Source organism: Lepeophtheirus salmonis, chromosome 1 (assembly GCF_016086655.4).
Source record: "Lepeophtheirus salmonis chromosome 1, UVic_Lsal_1.4, whole genome shotgun sequence".
NCBI classification, from domain to species: Eukaryota; Metazoa; Arthropoda; class Copepoda; order Siphonostomatoida; family Caligidae; genus Lepeophtheirus; species Lepeophtheirus salmonis.
In genome coordinates, this window is record NC_052131.2 from 15,773,638 (window position 1) to 15,794,137 (window position 20,500).

Here is a 20,500-nt window from a genome sequence, read left to right on the forward strand (position 1 = left end):
AGTACACATATACTTGTATAACTCGTCGTCTAAATTTTCCGTAGATTAATATAGTAGAACACATTTATTTGGCTAAATTTGATTTATTTATTCAATGAAGTTACCTTCGAGGGGGATGATTATATTGTACTTTAGTCTCAAAATAGGCATCAGTTTCTGCGATTTACTTTTTATTACCTCTAATTTTTCCCCTGTGAGCATTCTTTTAAGGCTCATAAAATCCATAACAATATGAAACTTTACTGAGTTTGAAAGAATTACAATAAATAATAACAAAAATTTAATGCGTTTCTCAAAAAATAATTTTGAATTTAAAGTAAGAAACTGTCTCGAAACTCTATTAAAAAATAATTATAATCTAAGAGAAATATTTGATCTCTTCTTCCTGATATAATGAGGAATTGGGGATTTTCAATTTTATTTATATTATATTCAAAAAGTAGGTTTTAAAAAAAGGCATTATACACAAAAAAAAATTATTATTTCGTTGTCAGAGTTTAAGGTTTCTATTTCTTTTTGTCCTATCAGTACTAAAAACCTTGATTAATTGAAATTGAATGATCTCTTGTTTAACTGTGAAAACGTCTCCACAATTATTGATTGAAAAATTTCCTAGGCGGGAAGAATTGGCTAACTAACGACCAAGTTGATGATGATTCTTCTTTTTTTTCTTTTTTTTTCGTATGAATAGGCGGGAGAAACAAAAAATGTAACAAAGTGATCCAACCTTTTAAAATTATGGTCTTATATTTTATTACCAGCAGTCGAGTACCTCGTCTCGCTTCATATACTATGGCTATTTTATAATTTATTTCAATACTAGAGGTAGTGTCCAGTATTGTCAAAATTATGAATTGTCGGCTAAAAGACAAATTTTGCTTTAATCACATAGAAGATAACTCCCGAAGAAATCTTCATTGTTTCTCTATGTATTTCATGACCAATCTTACATTTAACTACTCTATACTTATATCAGTTCAAATGACAGGATTGGTCCTCAAGAATGAAAAAATAATTATAAGAGTTGGAGAAAAAATAATAATATAATGAGTACTTTATTCTTTTGAGCGCTCACTAACAAAAAAACTAGCATTAATTCGTTTTTAGAATTACGAAAAACAAATAGAAACAGTGCTCCTTGTATAAATGGACACGCCTGCAATATTTTAAAAATACGACTATATTGTTATTTCTAAGATCAAATTATGTTAATGATAATCATCAAGGAGCACTATATACAGAGTACCATGTGACTGTTTTCCAGATATTCAGATATTCTTTGCTTGTTTAATAAGATAACAAATATACGAAGTAATATGTCTTATCCGTTTCTTAAGGAACAGGAATACAATTTCTTGTTGATCCCTCGTCAAATAAAAAGTTTAATAGAAATACAAAGTTAGACAATAACGCTTTTCTGACTGATTTTTGACTTTTAATCGCTTTTTAATAGTGACGTCAAAATTAATATATACTATTACTATTAATCATTTTTATTTTTTAGTGTTATATCATTAACTTGAATGGTGTTAATATACAATTGTTACATTCTATGACATTAAAATCTATCTGTCTTGAATATTCTAGTAAGTCAAATTACATGATGGTCTAACCTTGTATTTCTATTGACCTTGGTCGTATATATATATATATATATAAAACTCTGTTGTCTTAACAACATTCTTTAAGTTTATAGTGTAAAATTCACTAAAGTATTTAATATTTAAAAAGTAAACTCGGTTCTTTTTAACTCTATATTTATTTTTAAAAATCTGTTAAAATTTATTGAATTCTTTAATAATAAAGATAATAAAACAAAATATTAACAACTATTTTATACAAAATCATGAATTACAGGAGAATAACAACTCTATATCAGTCACTGCTATAGCTATAGATCAGTGTTTCCGGGGGCGGCCACTTTAGGAATGTTACGACGTCGGGGGGTAATGTAAAAAGGGGCGATAGGTGAGTGGCGTTGTAGAGCAAAAAAGTGTTGATTACATATTATTACTTAAAACAAACAAATTGATATACAAAATTTAAAAAATGTGATTACAAGGTAGTAGCAATGATTGTGTTGGATATTATCCTGTTGATAGGATGTAGTATCTTATATTGAGATCAACTTATTTATTTCATTATTGCTGCCTTTATATTTTATCCTTTACTCAGTATACTATTACTCTATAATGTAAACAGGCTACTTTGAATAAATACTTATACTTTAGTTAAAAACATGGAATTACAAAAAAATAAGATCCATTTACTAAAATCCTAATTATGTACTCTAAAACATCAAGCAAGTACTTGAAAGACGTCCAGTAATTATAAAACTTTAGAAAGATATTTTTTACGTCAATAATCTTTTATTTCTTTAACTATTTAAACCGAAAAGTCCCTAAGAGGCATGATACCTATTTGTCTGCTGCTTTAAGAAATGTTCAAGGGACGAAAAAATATAGGAAATAAGGTTTTAATCAGTTCACAACAATTCGCTAACGGTTTGCGTGCTTTATACAACATATCTTTGCATGATTTATGTTGTGGCAGACTTACACGATTGGGTGGAAGAAAGATTATGCACACAGTTGTATATAAGTCAAATTAAATGGATTAAAACATTTAAGATAAATTGTGCCGCATTCTTGCAGCAGCATAATTTAGCTTAGAGTTAGATGGGTCTAGTTTACTAGGAAATTAATATATGAACAATTTTAACTTTATAAATTTTTTAAATTCTATTTTGCAAAATATACCTCGGCCAACAGTCTGTGCAGGTGGTCAGCTGGTGTGTAAGGAGGATCAAAATCTATCGACGCCATTATTATGAGTATCGAGGAGCCCTTCTAATATCCTAGGATACAACCCAGTCCACGGGTTGTGCAAGTGAATCACTGGTCCAAAAGGTGAGTCATTAGCTTCAGTACATTAAACATCAAGAACCTTCGTTCTTCACACAACTTAAAGGATTGAATTTTTTTTGGTATTATACTTAGTGGGCTCTGTAAAGGTATGAGTAACTTTATGGTAGTTTATGACCGTCATGCGACTTCTCTGCAACCGGAGGGTTTAGGTGTTTTTAATACTAAAATGAAGCAAAAAATATGTGAAATTTGAATTAACTAGATAAAATGCAGGTATATCAGTATATCAGGATGACTACTGCAACAAGTCAAGATCTAATAAAAATTTACATTAGAATTTTTGATTCTATTTAATAATATTGAAACTACGCGGTTGTATATTTCATATAAATTTTATTCGTTTCTTCAAAATAGCTTTTATAGCTAATAATACCAGACTGGGTTTTCAATCTATTCTTATAAGTTAGCAGGGAGGGGACAAGAGGGGTAGAGTAAGAATTATTTTTAATCAAGAACAACGGGCACGTTGTATAAGTTTGTCCGACGTCATACTTTCCTTTCTATCTTCAAATTGGAGAAAACAACAATTGATAGCTGAAATTAAATTATTACAAGATTTTAATAATAAGGAAATAACTTTGAAAAGCGAAGAATATATCATTGGATTAGGAGAAGAGAGATCTCGACTTCTTCGAGATATTCGGACAATTAGCACTTTGGGGAATCATGATAATAAATGGGAGGTCACATTATGTGGAGAAGATTATAGGTGGACTGAGGGATGAGGCCGCAAAGATCACGTCTAATTAAGTAAAGCACTCGAACTTTTTCATGTATCTACCATCAACCATTACAGTATAATTACAGGATGAATATAATTGATATCATGATGAGGAACTTCTATGTCATCAAATCCAATAACTCCTCTAACAGAAAATTTATATAAATATACATAAATAGAAATATCATTTACAAACTTTAGTGATTCTCTAATCCCACGTGGAAACCTATTCAAGAAATTGTGATAATTTTTTCCTTGTCCTTCTACTCCAATTGCATATATTTCAATTTCGGAAGTTATTTTCTTGTTATTAAAAGGTTGCAATAGTTGATTTAAGACTATCGACTGTTGCTGTTTTGAGCTAAGTTCAAAGTTCAGGATATCATACCAAGATCTTTAGCTACAGAAAAAGTATCTGACCTTTATCCAGTATTATGGAATTGAGTGAAACTTTATTTGATTGCTTCTTCATCATCATATTTGGCCAAATACACCCATCCCATTATTTTCATTTTGGAAGGGGAAAACTATATGTGTTTATTGGGGGGGGAGAGTAGAAGTTTATATGGAAGCCAAGGGGGTACTAGCCTGAAAAAGTTTGGGAAACCCTGTTGTAGATAAAGACCTTATTTATTTCCTTATATTTTTGTTGTTGTTATAGATTTTTGTGCGTCTTCTCATTCCCTTGTGTCCTTTAGGTTGAACGAGAGATAAAAAGACCGCTTCAGTTTCACTATTGCAGGGTGTATTCCTTCGTATCCCATCAGAGAAGTAAATTATGATCACCGTGTTTCCTTGAAGTGGTCTACTTCCTCCCATTATAACTTCTGATCTTCGTTTCTGGTGCCAAGTAATTCCATGGGGTATGATTTCCGCAGAGAAGACAATAAAGATTTTCTCCAGGGAAATTTGACCTTAAATACGCTATAATACAAGTAGCTTGCTATACACGATATGACTGTATAATGTTTTAGAATGCATACATTCCAAATAGATTCAGTAAATACAAAATAGTGATCCACGAGATGGCCAAGTTAATAAAAACTAAATGAAAATAGCATTAGAAGTAAACCACTATATAACTTAATTAAAATTGCAAAATGTGGACATATTACATTAATTATTTATGATTGGAGCATCTTTTAAGGAGTAATATCTATTAGATAACACCATAACTACTAATTATCTCTCTAATTAATAATTAAACAGTGTCTCTAGTGGACAAAAAATGTTTATGTGCACCAAGACATTTTACAGCTATTGATATCATGGGTCCTCGTTTCATTACTTGGTTTAAAGCTTTACATCTATCTAGCATCTGTCAAAGTTTCAGCCATTTTGGACGAACAGTTGTTATTTAACATTCGCTTGAGTGAGTTGGTGCGAGTGTTTTTGTAAAAATGGACAAAATCGAGTATCAAGCTGTGATTATTTTTTTTTTCTTTTCTTGAAATAGATTCAAACAATATTAGGCATATAAAGGGTTGTTGTGTTAAAATTTGACGCATATAAATCAATCCAAATCGGAGTAATTGAGCCAAAAACCAAAAACGTATCATAAAAAATTATTTTGCAGAGAAAAATGGTTTACAGAGATGGGGGCATCGCTGGAATTAGTGTGTAGAGTTACAATTAGATGTTGTAAAATAAAATTAAAAATCCAAAAAAATGTATTCTTTATAGTTTGATATATATATATGTTACGGGCAATGTACAAAATCGGGCATTTTACAAAATACCCGGCCAATGTACAAAAAAAACCGTCAGAGCAAGCAGTGAGCAAAATACCCGGCCAATCTATAAAATTTCCAATAGAGCAGTCAAAGTTCACTTTAACATCATTTTATATTGTCAGGTATTGTTATGACTGTGGTTAATTTGATTATTAAACAATTCATTGCTAAGCAATTTGATCATTAAGGACTTGATTATGATATCATTTCGTTACAAGCAATTTGATACCCTTGCTTCTTTTTATTGAAATTTATTTTGTAGGCACACAATCAAACGATTGTATGATAAGAAATTGTAACGAGACACTCAATTCTATTTTGCAAAATATACCTCGTCCAACAAGGTGTGCAGGTGGATATCTGGTCCTTAAGGGGGATCAAAACCTATCACCACCACTATCTTGAGTATCAAAGACCCCTTCTAATATATTAAAGTAAATCCTGGCCCACAGGTTATGCGTGTGAACAGATTGTCCAAAATGGTAGATCATTGCCTTCTGCCACTGCTTCCCTGAGTATCCCTATTGATATCTTAAAATACAACAAGCCCAGGGGTTGTGCAAGTCAGTCGTTGTTCAAAAAGGTTGTTCATTAGCCACCACCACCGCTTCATTTATCATCAGGAACCTTAGTTATTCACACAACTCAAGGGATTGAATTTGGTATTATACTAAGTGGGCTCTATATAAAGGTATATGTGTAAAGGTATGATGTGTAGTTTTGAAGGAGGTTTATGAACTCCATGCAGCTCCTCTGCAACCGGAGGTTTAGGTGCTTATTATACTAAAATGTTATTCAAAAAGGTGAGGAATTTGAAAGATCGTGATAAATGTATATGTATAATGTATATTAGGAAGACAAGTAAAGATCTTTTGATACGTATAATGTTATGATTAAAATTTGAATAGATCTTTGATTTTTTGGATGTGTAATTTTTTGTAATTCATTTGAAGAAAATGAAATGTTTCCATTTCGGCCCCTTTCCGAAACATACACAGTATTTTTGGCACAGGGACACACTTAGATATGAAAAAATACTGCCAAAGTTTCATTACCATAAGAATGGGGCATTTTTTTAAATTCTTGATCAAGTGTTTTTAAGAATTTTGTATTTATTTTTAAATCAAAGTTGAGGTGGAAAAAAATTTAATATTCTATTTTTGGAACCTTCAAGCTTCAAAATTGTCAAGTACAAAAAAAGGGGTTCATTGACACCTTAATCTCTAAACCCAAGATGCAGATTTGATTTAGCTGGTGGGGATGGCTTCCGAATTATTATTTAAATAGTAACCTTTGGAAATGCTTACATCACTATTGTCTGAAATTGTACATAAATGAATAGCATCTTTTCCGGAAAAATGCCCTGCCCCCCTATAAATACATCTTCTATCCCATGGTATGAATTTAATTTCAAAAACTAACAACGCCACATCACCAACGGTAGAATATAAATAGAATTGGTAATTTATTTATGGGGCTATCTAGTACTCAATACTCTAATTGTTAGAAAATAAATTTGAATTTGTGTGCTTTTTTCGCAATAACTTAATTTCAGATAAATAATAAATATATTATTCAATAACCATTCCAGTTATTTCTTGAATAAAGTCTAGATGTGATGTGATACGTGCATATCCATTGTGACCTCCTGCACATTTCCCATTAGTCACAAATTGGTTGACTCCTATTTGCATATACTTTCCGTCTTCCATTTCATAGTTAAGAGGGCCACCGCTGTCACCAAAACAGACAGCTTTTCCTGGATTTGCATCAGTACAGAGAACATTTTCTCCATGACCACACTTAATTACTTCTACGTCTTTAGCAAAGTATAATTCGGGGTAATTTGCTCTATCAAAATTATTAACACCCCATCCTGTTATGGTCGTTGATGCGCCAACAAAGGTATTATTAGCATCTGCACGTGTTGGTAAGCAAACAGGTCGGACATATTCATTTAGTTCCAAAGGAATCTCCAATTTGATCAAAGCAAAGTCTCCAATTGATGAAACGTGAATTTCCGAACTTTTTCTAGCTTGCTTATTTGGTTCATCTGCCCCATTTGCCTTGCTATGAGCCCCAACAAGAATTCCGGCAACACCATCAGTTTGAACACAATGCTTAGCAGTTATAATCCAATTTTCGTCCAAAACAGAACCAGTACAAGAACCAAAGGTAGATACAGAAGCAAGCCATGGAAACTGATGCCTTGCTGCTTCCTGTCCTCCAACAATTTTTGAATCTGCGAAAGGTTTGTTTTCCAATCCACAAATATCGGGATATTTGGGATTAGCAAAAGCAGAGGCAATGATAGCCAAGTATACTAATGTTCTCATGGTTACGTAAACTGACTCAATTGAATGTTTGATTTCAATTTTCTTAGCATATTTATACAAAATGGACTAATGATAAAAATATCGTTATCAATTAATATAAACAAAAGGAATATTTTATATGGATTAACTAATTAAATATTTATTTAATTTATCTTAAAATAAATTAATAGCACGTAATTACCTTTATTGGAAAACGCAATTTTCTTCAAAAAAGAAACAGAAAAAATGAGGCAAAATCAGTTGGTAGTCAGCCAATTCAAATCATTCGCCTCCTGTACTTGATGTTTGTTGAATTTCCAATACTCTTGTTATATGTATGATTAGAAGCGATGCTAGCTCTCCTCAATTGAATTTTTATCATTGAATTATTAACAATCTTATATAATTACTTATATAACTATGTTTATTTTTTATATAGATATGCTTTTTTTTAGAGAGGGCGGACTAACGAAACATTTGTGGGTTTGAACCCCCTAAAAAGGTACTAAAGACGTCATTGTTATAACAAATCCAACAACAGTGACCGAACTACAGTTCCAAGTCTAAAAAAGTTATGATTTTAATATTATATTTAACTTTATAAACAAGTGCTATACCCTGTATAACCTACTCTTTTTTTACATGTTTTTTTTTTTCAAATTTGTAAATTTGTGTCAATGTTATGAGTTTAGATTTTTTTATTATACATGTTTAAATCATAAAATATTTTTCAGGGATAATCATGTACGTAAAATTGACAAAATTTCCAAAGAAAAGTAACATAACTTTGAGATCCTACCCTGAGAGATATGATTTATAAAAAACACAGTATTTTTGGCACAGGGATACACTTAGATATGTAAAAAAAAACTGCCAAAGTTTCATTACCATAAGAATTGGGCATTTTTTTAAATTCTTGATCAAGTATTTTTAAGAATTTTTTATTTATTTTTAAATCAAAGTTGAGGTGGAAAAAAATTTAATATTCTATTTTTGGAAGCCTTCAAGCTTCAAAATTGTCAAGTACAAAAAAAAGTAAGATCTTTCGGATAAACAAGAAACTGTAGCGTCTGTAAATAACATATTAAAACAACACTCAAAATTTTGGTCTAAAAAAGAGAAAAAAATGAGTATATATCTCGTGAACGACTAAAAATTAAAATCTTAGATAATTGGGTTATATGAACTGGTTGATTTGATAAGGAATTACCCTATTAGGAACTCTGATGTACATTGTAAATGTTTATAAGACGAAGCGTCACCTTCAGTCAAAATAATGAAATGTTTCTATGTTTTTGGTTAAAAATCTTGGCTAGAAGATCAAATTTTAGGCTAAATACTTATTTATATTACATAAGTATAACGCAATTACACCGCCTAGGAATCCATATTATATAATTTTTATGATTAGTATATATATGTTTGTTTAAATTTATGATAAGAGTAAAAATAAAAATAGGAGTGCACTAATGCATTGGAATCGGCAAGAATTGGAATTGGTTAAATATTGTCGATTTCACATATACATATGCATAAAATATGTATATAGATATTTATTAACAACTAATTATTTAAGTTAAACATTAAAAAATGTAAAAAAAAATGTTTATTTTGTTTATGAAGTTCCTTAATAAATGATAAGAAATTGTCCATAAAAATGCTATCAAATTGGGAAACGTCTGAAAAATTTGCTATCAGTACATTCTAAATATTAAAAAAAATGAAAATCTTGAAATCATAGAACCGCAAATTTTACGTGATATTTTAAAAAGATGGAATCGACAGTTTTCTTCACCATCCTTGCAGATGAAAAAAATGATGTTTCTCATACTTAACAATTGGTTGTTTGCCTTAAATGGGATGATGATAACTTATAGGTAAATAAGGAATTCATTGGATTAAACCCGTTACCAAATACATCATCCAAAAAAATTGTATTTTTTATCAAATATATTCTTCCGAGTATGAATTTAAGTCCAGAAAATGGTAGCACCCAATGATATTATGGAACTGCATCTATGCCCAGTCATAGGTCTTGAATTGCTACTAAAATCAAATAGTTTTAAATCCCAAGTATTAGTAGATACACTGTTTTGGATAAGGTATAAACTTGGCTATTGAAAATCTGGTACAAAATATTTGCAGTCTTTTGGAAACTTTCGGTAAAGCTTATGAAATATGCAAACTTGTAAAAACATTACGAAAAACAAAATGCAAGTAAAACACTATCGAGGGCAGATGGGCAGTGCAAGGGAAAATTTTAGAATCATTTTTAGAAAATTAAAATAAATTCAGCAAGTTTTTGAAATGGTTTATAGATAATTATTCTAGGATATTACACCCCCGGTAGATGAGCCCTGGGAAGTTACACCCTCATACATATAGCATAAATGTATCTTCAACATATAATTTGGAGCTTAAAATGAGTTTCTCCTCACTTGAAGTCATTTTTAATGCAATTTTGCATTCATCAGTGCAAAATGACTGCATTTAATTCAATTTTAATATATTTTAAAATATAATACATATATCAAACATAAATGTTCCACCTTTTTATAAGGAGCTCGAACCGACTTCTTTATAAGCCTTGTAATTAATTAAATTAAATTTTTATCATTTCTCTTGGAATAGTCTCCAAATTAATAGTTCCATGAATTTATGCTGATTTTCCATAATCATAAAGAATTAATTATAATGTACCAAAACTGATGTACAGTAGCATAACTATAATTAATTGCTTCCTTTTGTATTGAAATAATGTCTAAGAAGATATTTAGTAGACCTGTTCAAATTTAAAAAAAAATTTCAAACCTCTTTATATTTTACTTTCCCATTCTCCAAGGTCTATAAAAACTAAATATACAAGTCATATATAGTTTGGGACAGCAGCTATGTCTACTGCATGGGCCTTGAAAATCCAATGTTGGTAACTCTAAAAAAAGGCAAAAAAAACCCGTAATTGTTTGAATTATTTTTTCTATAGCTTCAAAATGGTTTATTGTATAGCATTGATATGGGTATCAAATGAAAGCCAATGAACTAGGCTTAAATTTTTATAATTCTTCTATGAACCCTTTATTATTATCAAAAATATTCGTTGTTCCTAAAGGACTACTGGGAACCTTGAGGTAAGTTGTCCAACCATTTATGGGCCTTTTTCGACGTGTATGCAGGGGAATTTGTAGTATTCCACGAATGCTACCTCAATACGGAAGTACCGGACCGGAGGACAGGCTAATAAAGGAGACGATTTGATTTGGGGTACAATCACACACTGAATAATATTTGTAAGGGATTACTTATTTAAAAGGATGTACATAGACTCTGATATTAAAATATATATACAAGTTGACTCTTCTTGATAAAAGTTAAATGCATTGACTATTGTTACAAAACTAATACCTACGTTATAAAAATAACAGTAAATAAGAGACCCTAATAAATAACAGTACCATCCTGCTGGAACACCATGTTCATGTCCGGGTAGTTGTTCTGGACCCATAATAACAATGCAATCTCCGTTGCTTTCTTTCCAGCGTCCAAAAGTGCACGGAACAAAATTCGTTGGTCTGGTCCATATGGTATTTTATCGTCTTCTAAGACACTTAGGAAAATCTAGTTTCTTTTATTTATTTTATTAATTTTTAGTATTTGAACGGAACAATTTTACCACATTCACAAAAACCTTATTTTATGTAGCAAATCAAAGTGTATATATTTTTTCGTCGGAGCCGGTGTTATATCTTTTATCTTAAATATAAAATTCAATCTAATCTGAATGTGATGGTTTGAATAAGCTCTTTGTCTTGTAATTTTGACTATTCTTTTTACAGATATATATGTTACGAGGAATGTGAAAAATGCCTGGTCAGTCTATAAAATTTCGAATAGAGTAGTCAATGTTCATTTTAACTTCATTTACATTGTCAGGTGAAATGATTCTGGGTAATTTGATTATTTAAATATTCATTGCTTAGCACTTAAATCATTAAAGATTTGATTATGATACAATTTCATGTCAAGCAATTTCGTACTCTTGTTTATTTTCATTGAAATTTATATTTTATTCGCACAATCAAACAATTGTATGAAAAGAAATTGTAAAGGGGAATTTAATTCTATTTTGCAAAATATACCTCGGCCAACAGTCTGTGCAGGTGGTCAGCTGGTCTCTAAGGAGGATCAAAATCTATCGACGCCATTATTATGAGTATCGAGGAGCCCTTCTAATATCCTAGGATACAACACAGTCCACGGGTTGTGCAAGTGAATCACTGGTCCAAAAGGTGAGTCATTAGCTTCAGTTACATTAAACATCAAGAACCTTCGTTCTTCACACAACTTAAAGGATTGAATTTTTTTTTTGGTATTATACTTAGTGGGCTCTGTAAAGGTATGAGTAACTTTATGGTAGTTTATGACCGTCATGCGGCTTCTCTGCAACCGGAGGGTTTAGGTGTTTTTAATACTAAAATGAAGCAAAAAATATGTGAAATTTGAATTAACTAGATAAAATGCAGGTATATCAGGATGACTACTGCAACAAGTCAAGATCTAATAAAAATTTACATTAGAATTTTTGATTCTATTTAATAATATTGAAACTACGCGGTTGTATATTTCATATAAATTTTATTCGTTTCTTCAAAATAGCTTTTATAGCTAATAATACCAGACTGGGTTTTCAATCTATTCTTATAAGTTAGCAGGGAGGGGACAAGAGGGGTAGAGTAAGAATTATTTTTAATCAAGAACAACGGGCACGTTGTATAAGTTTGTCCGACGTCATACTTTCCTTTCTATCTTCAAATTGGAGAAAACAACAATAGATAGCTGAAATTAAATTATTACAAGATTTTAATAATAAGGAAATAACTTTGAAAAGCGAAGAATATATCATTGGATTAGGAGAAGAGAGATCTCGACTTCTTCGAGATATTCGGACAATTAGCACTTTGGGGAATCATGATAATAAATGGGAGGTCACATTATGTGGAGAAGATTATAGGTGGACTGAGGGATGAGGCCGCAAAAGATCACGTCTAATTAAGTAAAGCACTCGAACTTTTTCATGTATCTACCATCAACCATTACAGTATAATTACAGGATGAATATAATTGATATCATGATGAGGAACTTCTATGTCATCAAATCCAATAACTCCTCTAACAGAAAATTTATATAAATATACATAAATAGAAATATCATTTACAAACTTTAGTGATTCTCTAATCCCACGTGAAACCTATTCAAGAAATTGTGATAATTTTTTCCTTGTCCTTCTACTCCAATTGCATATATTTCAATTTCGGAAGTTATTTTCTTGTTATTAAAAGGTTGCAATAGTTGATTTAAGACTATCGACTGTTGCTGTTTTGAGCTAAGTTCAAAGTTCAGGATATCATACCAAGATCTTTAGCTACAGAAAAAGTATCTGACATTTATCCAGTATTATGGAATTGAGTGAAACTTTATTTGATTGCTTCTTCATCATCATATTTGGCCAAATACACCCATCCCATTATTTTCATTTTGGAAGGGGAAAACTATATGTGTTTATTGGGGGGGGGAGAGTAGAAGTTTATATGGAAGCCAAGGGGGTACTAGCCTGAAAAAGTTTGGGAAACCCTGTTGTAGATAAAGACCTTATTTATTTCCTTATATTTTTGTTGTTGTTATAGATTTTTGTGAGTCTTCTCATTCCCTTGTGTCCTTTAGGTTGAACGAGAGATAAAAAGACCGCTTCAGTTTCACTATTGCAGGGTGTATTCCTTTGTATCCCATCAGATAAGTAAATTATGATCACCGTGTTTCCTTGAAGTGGTCTACTTCCTCCCATTATAACTTCTGATCTTCGTTTCTGGTGCCAAGTAATTCCATGGGGTATGATTTCTGCAGAGAAGACAATAAAGATTTTCTCCAGGAAAATTTGACCTTAAATACGCTATAATACAAGTAGCTTGCTATACACGATATGACTGTATAATGTTTTAGAATGCATACATTCCAAATAGATTCAGTAAATACAAAATAGTGATCCACGAGATGGCCAAGTTAATAAAAACTAAATGAAAATAGCATTAGAAGTAAACCACTATATAACTTAATTAAAATTGCAAAATGTGGACATATTACATTAATTATTTATGATTGGAGCATCTTTTAAGGAGTAATATCTATTAGATAACACCATAACTACTAATTATCTCTCTAATTAATAATTAAACAGTGTCTCTAGTGGACAAAAAATGTTTATGTGCACCAAGACATTTTACAGCTATTGATATCATGGGTCCTCGTTTCATTACTTGGTTTAAAGCTTTACATCTATCTAGCATCTGTCAAAGTTTCAGCCATTTTGGACGAACAGTTGTTATGTAACATTCGCTTGAGTGAGTTGGTGCGAGTGTTTTTGTAAAAATGGACAAAATCGAGTATCAAGCTGTGATTATTTTTTTTTTCTTTTCTTGAAATAGATTCAAACAATATTAGGCATATAAAGGGTTGTTGTGTTAAAATTTGACGCATATAAATCAATCCAAATCGGAGTAATTGAGCCAAAAACCAAAAATGTATCATACAAAATTATTTTGCAGAGAAAAATGGTTTACAGAGATGGGGGCATCGCTGGAATTAGTGTGTAGAGTTACAATTAGATGTTGTAAAATAAAATTAAAAATCCAAAAAAATGTATTCTTTATAGTTTGATATATATATATGTTACGGGCAATGTACAAAATCGGGCATTTTACAAAATACCCGGCCAATGTACAAAAAAACCGTCAGAGCAAGCAGTGAGCAAAATACCCGGCCAATCTATAAAATTTCCAATAGAGCAGTCAAAGTTCACTTTAACATCATTTTATATTGTCAGGTATTGTTATGGCTGTGGTTAATTTGATTATTAAACAATTCATTGCTAAGCAATTTGATCATTAAGGACTTGATTATGATATCATTTCGTTACAAGCAATTTTATACCCTTGCTTCTTTTTATTGAAATTTATTTTGTAGGCACACAATCAAACGATTGTATGATAAGAAATTGTAACGAGACACTCAATTCTATTTTGCAAAATATACCTCGTCCAACAAGGTGTGCAGGTGGATATCTGGTCCTTAAGGGGGATCAAAACCTATCACCACCACTATCCTGAGTATCAAAGACCCCTTCTAATACATTAAAGTAAATCCTGGCCCACAGGTTATGCGTGTGAACAGATTGTCCAAAATGGTAGATCATTGCCTTCTGCCACTGCTTCCCTGAGTATCCCTATTGATATCTTAAAATACAACAAGCCCAGGGGTTGTGCAAGTCAGTCGTTGTTCAAAAAGGTTGTTCATTAGCCACCACCACCGCTTCATTTATCATCAGGAACCTTAGTTATTCACACAACTCAAGGGATTGAATTTGGTATTATACTAAGTGGGCTCTATATAAAGGTATATGTGTAAAGGAAGAAAATGAAATGTTTCCATTTCGGCCCCTTTCCGAAACATACACAGTATTTTTGGCATAGGGACACACTTAGATATGAAAAAAATACTGCCAAAGTTTCATTACCATAAGAATGGGGCATTTTTTTTAAATTCTTGATCAAGTGTTTTTAAGAATTTTGTATTTATTTTTAAATCAAAGTTGAGGTGGAAAAAAATTTAATATTCTATTTTTGGAACCTTCAAGCTTCAAAATTGTCAAGTACAAAAAAAGGGGTTCATTGACACCTTAATCTCTAAACCCAAGATGCAGATTTGATTTAGCTGGTGGGGATGGCTTCCGAATTATTATTTAAATAGTAACCTTTGGAAATGCTTACATCACTATTGTCTGAAATTGTACATAAATGAATAGCATCTTTTCCGGAAAAATGCCCTGCCCCCCTATAAATACATCTTCTATCCCATGGTATGAATTTAATTTCAAAACTAACAACGCCACATCACCAACGGTAGAATATAAATAGAATTGGTAATTTATTTATGGGGCTATCTAGTACTCAATACTCTAATTGTTAGAAAATAAATTTGAATTTGTGTGCTTTTTCGCAATAACTTAATTTCAGATAAATGATAAATATGTTATTCAATAACCATTCCAGTTATTTCTTGAATAAAGTCTAGATGTGATGTGATACGTGCATATCCATTGTGACCTCCTGCACATTTCCCATTAGTCACAAATTGGTTGACTCCTATTTGCATATACTTTCCGTCTTCCATTTCGTAGTTAAGAGGGCCACCGCTGTCACCAAAACAGATAGCTTTTCCTGGATTTGCAGCAGTACAGAGAACATTTTCTCCATGACCACACTTAACGACTTCTACGTCTTTAGCAAAGTATAATTCGGGGTAATTTGCTCTATCAAAATTATTAACACCCCATCCTGTTATGGTCGTTGATGCGCCAACAAAGGTATTATTAGCATCTGCACGTGTTGGTAAGCAAACAGGTCGGACATATTCATTTAGTTCCAAAGGAATCTCCAATTTGATCAAAGCAAAGTCTCCAATTGATGAAACGTGAATTTCCGAACTTTTTCTAGCTTGCTTATTTGGTTCATCTGCCCCATTTGCCTTGCTATGAGCCCCAACAAGAATTCCGGCAACACCATCAGTTTGAACACAATGCTTAGCAGTTATAATCCAATTTTCGTCCAAAACAGAACCAGTACAAGAACCAAAGGTAGATACAGAAGCAAGCCATGGAAACTGATGCCTTGCTGCTTCCTGTCCTCCAACAATTTTTGAATCTGCGAAAGGTTTGTTTTCCAATCCACAAATATCGGGATATTTGGGATTAGCAAAAGCAGAGGCAATGATAGCCAAGTATACTAATGTTCTCATGGTTACGTAAACTGACTCAATTGAATGTTTGATTTCAATTTTCTTAGCATATTTATACAAAATGGACTAATGATAAAAATATCGTTATCAATTAATATAAACAAAAGGAATATTTTATATGGATTAACTAATTAAATATTTATTTAATTTATCTTAAAATAAATTAATAGCACGTAATTACCTTTATTGGAAAACGCAATTTTCTTCAAAAAAGAAACAGAAAAAATGAGGCAAAATCAGTTGGTAGTCAGCCAATTCAAATCATTCGCCTCCTGTACTTGATGTTTGTTGAATTTCCAATGCTCTCCTCAATTGAATTTTTTATCATTGAATTATTAACAATCTTATATAATTACTTATATAACTATGTTTATTTTTATATAGATATGTTTTTTTTAGAGAGGGCGGACTAACGAAACATTTGTGGGCTTGAACACCCTAAAAAGGTACTAAGGACGTCATTGTTATAACAAATCCAACAACAGTGACCGAACTACAGTTCCAAGTCTAAAAAGTTATGATTTTAATATTATATTTAACTTTATAAACAAGTGCTATACCATGTATAACCTACTCTTTTTTTACATGTTTTTTTTTTTTAAATTTATAAATTTGTGTCAATGCTATGAGTTTTAGATTTTTTTATTATACATCTTTAAATCATAAAATATTTTTCAGACATAATCATGTACGTAAAATTGACAAAATTTCCAAAGAAAAGTAACATAACTTTGAGATTCTACCCTGAGAGATATGATTTATAAAAAAACACATTATTTTTGGCACAGGGATACATTTAGATATGAAAAAAAAACTGCCAAAGTTTCATTACCATAAGAATGGGGCATTTTTTAAAATTTTTGATCAAGTGTTTTTAAGAATTTTTTATTTATTTTTAAATCAAAGTTGAGGTGGAAAAAAAATTTAATATTTTATATTGGATTAGGAGAAGAGAGATCTCGACTTCTTCGAGATATTCGGACAATTAGCACTTTGGGGAATCATGATAATAAATGGGAGGTCACATTATGTGGAGAAGATTATATGTGGACTGAGGGATGAGGCCGCAAAAGATCACGTCTAATTAAGTAAAGCACTCAAACTTTTTCATGTATCTACCATCAACCATTACAGTATAATTACAGGATGAATATAATTGATATCATGATGAGGAACTTCTATGTCCATCAAATCCAATAACTCCTCTAACAGAAAATTTATATAAATATACATAAATAGAAATATCATTTACAAACTTTAGTGATTCTCTAATCCCACGTGGAAACCTATTCAAGAAATTGTGATAATTTTTTCCTTGTCCTTCTACTCCAATTGCATATATTTCAATTTCGGAAGTTATTTTCTTGTTATTAAAAGGTTGCAATAGTTGATTTAAGACTATCGACTGTTGCTATTTTGAGCTAAGTTCAAAGTTCAGGATATCATACCAAGATCTTTAGCTACAGAAAAAGTATCTGACATTTATCCAGTATTATGGAATTGAGTGAAACTTTATTTGATTGCTTCTTCATCATCATATTTGGCCAAATACACCCATCCCGTTATTTTCATTTTGGAAGGGGAAAACTATATGTGTTTATTGGGGGAGAGTAGAAGTTTATATGGAAGCCAAGGGGGTACTAGCCTGAAAAAGTTTGGGAAACCCTGTTGTAGATAAAGACCTTATTTATTTCCTTATATTTTTGTTGTTGTTATAGATTTTTGTGAGTCTTCTCATTCCCTTGTGTCCTTTAGGTTGAACGAGAGATAAAAAGACCGCTTCAGTTTCACTATTGCAGGGTGTATTCCTTCGTATCCCATCAGAGAAGTAAATTATGATCACCGTGTTTCCTTGAAGTGGTCTACTTCCTCCCATTATAACTTCTGATCTTCGTTTCTGGTGCCAAGTAATTCCATGGGGTATGATTTCCGCAGAGAAGACAATAAAGATTTTCTCCAGGGAAATTTGACCTTAAATACGCTATAATACAAGTAGCTTGCTATACACGATATGACTGTATAATGTTTTAGAATGCATACATTCCAAATAGATTCAGTAAATACAAAATAGTGATCCACGAGATGGCCAAGTTAATAAAAACTAAATGAAAATAGCATTAGAAGTAAACCACTATATAACTTAATTAAAATTGCAAAATGTGGACATATTACATTAATTATTTATGATTGGAGCATCTTTTAAGGAGTAATATCTATTAGATAACACCATAACTACTAATTATCTCTCTAATTAATAATTAAACAGTGTCTCTAGTGGACAAAAAATGTTTATGTGCACCAAGACATTTTACAGCTATTGATATCATGGGTCCTCGTTTCATTACTTGGTTTAAAGCTTTACATCTATCTAGCATCTGTCAAAGTTTCAGCCATTTTGGACGAACAGTTGTTATGTAACATTCGCTTGAGTGAGTTGGTGCGAGTGTTTTTGTAAAAATGGACAAAATCGAGTATCAAGCTGTGATTATTTTTTTTTCTTTTCTTGAAATAGATTCAAACAATATTAGGCATATAAAGGGTTGTTGTGTTAAAATTTGACGCATATAAATCAATCCAAATCGGAGTAATTGAGCCAAAAACCAAAAATGTATCATAAAAAATTATTTTGCAGAGAAAAATGGTTTACAGAGATGGGGGCATCGCTGGAATTAGTGTGTAGAGTTACAATTAGATGTTGTAAAATAAAATTAAAAATCCAAAAAATGTATTCTTTATAGTTTGATATATATATATGTTACGGGCAATGTACAAAATCGGGCATTTTACAAAATACCCGGCCAATGTACAAAAAAACCGTCAGAGCAAGCAGTGAGCAAAATACCCGGCCAATCTATAAAATTTCCAATAGAGCAGTCAAAGTTCACTTTAACATCATTTTATATTGTCAGGTATTGTTATGACTGTGGTTAATTTGATTATTAAACTATTCATTGCTAAGCAATTTGATCATTAAGGACTTGATTATGATATCATTTCGTTACAAGCAATTTGATACCCTTGCTTCTTTTTATTGAAATTTATTTTGTAGGCACACAATCAAACGATTGTATGATAAGAAATTGTAACGAGACACTCAATTCTATTTTGCAAAATATACCTCGTCCAACAAGGTGTGCAGGTGGATATCTGGTCCTTAAGGGGGATCAAAACCTATCACCACCACTATCTTGAGTATCAAAGACCCCTTCTAATATATTAAAGTAAATCCTGGCCCACAGGTTATGCGTGTGAACAGATTGTCCAAAATGGTAGATCATTGCCTTCTGCCACTGCTTCCCTGAGTATCCCTATTGATATCTTAAAATACAACAAGCCCAGGGGTTGTGCAAGTCAGTCGTTGTTCAAAAAGGTTGTTCATTAGCCACCACCACCGCTCATTTATCATCAGGAACCTTAGTTATTCACACAACTCAAGGGATTGAATTTGGTATTATACTAAGTGGGCTCTATATAAAGGTATATGTGTAAAGGAAGAAAATGAAATGTTTCCATTTCGGCCCCTTTCCGAAACATACACAGTATTTTTGGCACAGGGACACACTTAGATATGAAAAAATACTGCCAAAGTTTCATTACCATAAGAATGGGGCATTTTTTTAAATTCTTGATCAAGTGTTTTTAAGAATTTTGTATTTATTTTTAAATCAAAGTTGAGGTGGAAAAAATTTAATATTCTATTTTTGGAACCTTCAAGCTTCAAAATTGTCAAGTACAAAAAAGGGGTTCATTGACACCTTAATCTCTAAACCCAAGATGCAGATTTGATTTAGCTGGTGGGGATGGCTTCCGAATTATTATTTAAATAGTAACCTTTGGAAATGCTTACATCACTATTGTCTGAAATTGTACATAAATGAATAGCATCTTTTCCGGAAAAATCCCCTGCCCCCCTATAAATACATCTTCTATCCCATGGTATGAATTTAATTTCAAAAACT

The 20,500-nt window shown here is 31.5% G+C and overlaps 3 protein-coding genes across 3 annotated transcripts in view; all 3 read right to left on the reverse strand.

The window, feature by feature from the left end:
* LOC121118722 (uncharacterized) overlaps nt 1-20,500 on the reverse strand; it is a 93,517-nt gene that overhangs the window by 65,685 nt on the left and 7,332 nt on the right. The gene's annotated exons all lie outside the window — the stretch shown is intronic.
* On the reverse strand, nt 6,830-7,753 carry LOC121118744 (brachyurin-like). Its single transcript, XM_040713334.2, has one exon. The coding sequence runs from the start codon at nt 7,715-7,717 to the stop codon at nt 6,953-6,955; it is 765 nt and encodes a 254-aa protein (XP_040569268.1). The 5' UTR covers nt 7,718-7,753; the 3' UTR covers nt 6,830-6,952.
* LOC121118755 (brachyurin-like) lies at nt 15,655-16,584 on the reverse strand. The gene has a single exon (XM_040713344.2). The coding sequence runs from the start codon at nt 16,539-16,541 to the stop codon at nt 15,777-15,779; it is 765 nt and encodes a 254-aa protein (XP_040569278.1). The 5' UTR covers nt 16,542-16,584; the 3' UTR covers nt 15,655-15,776.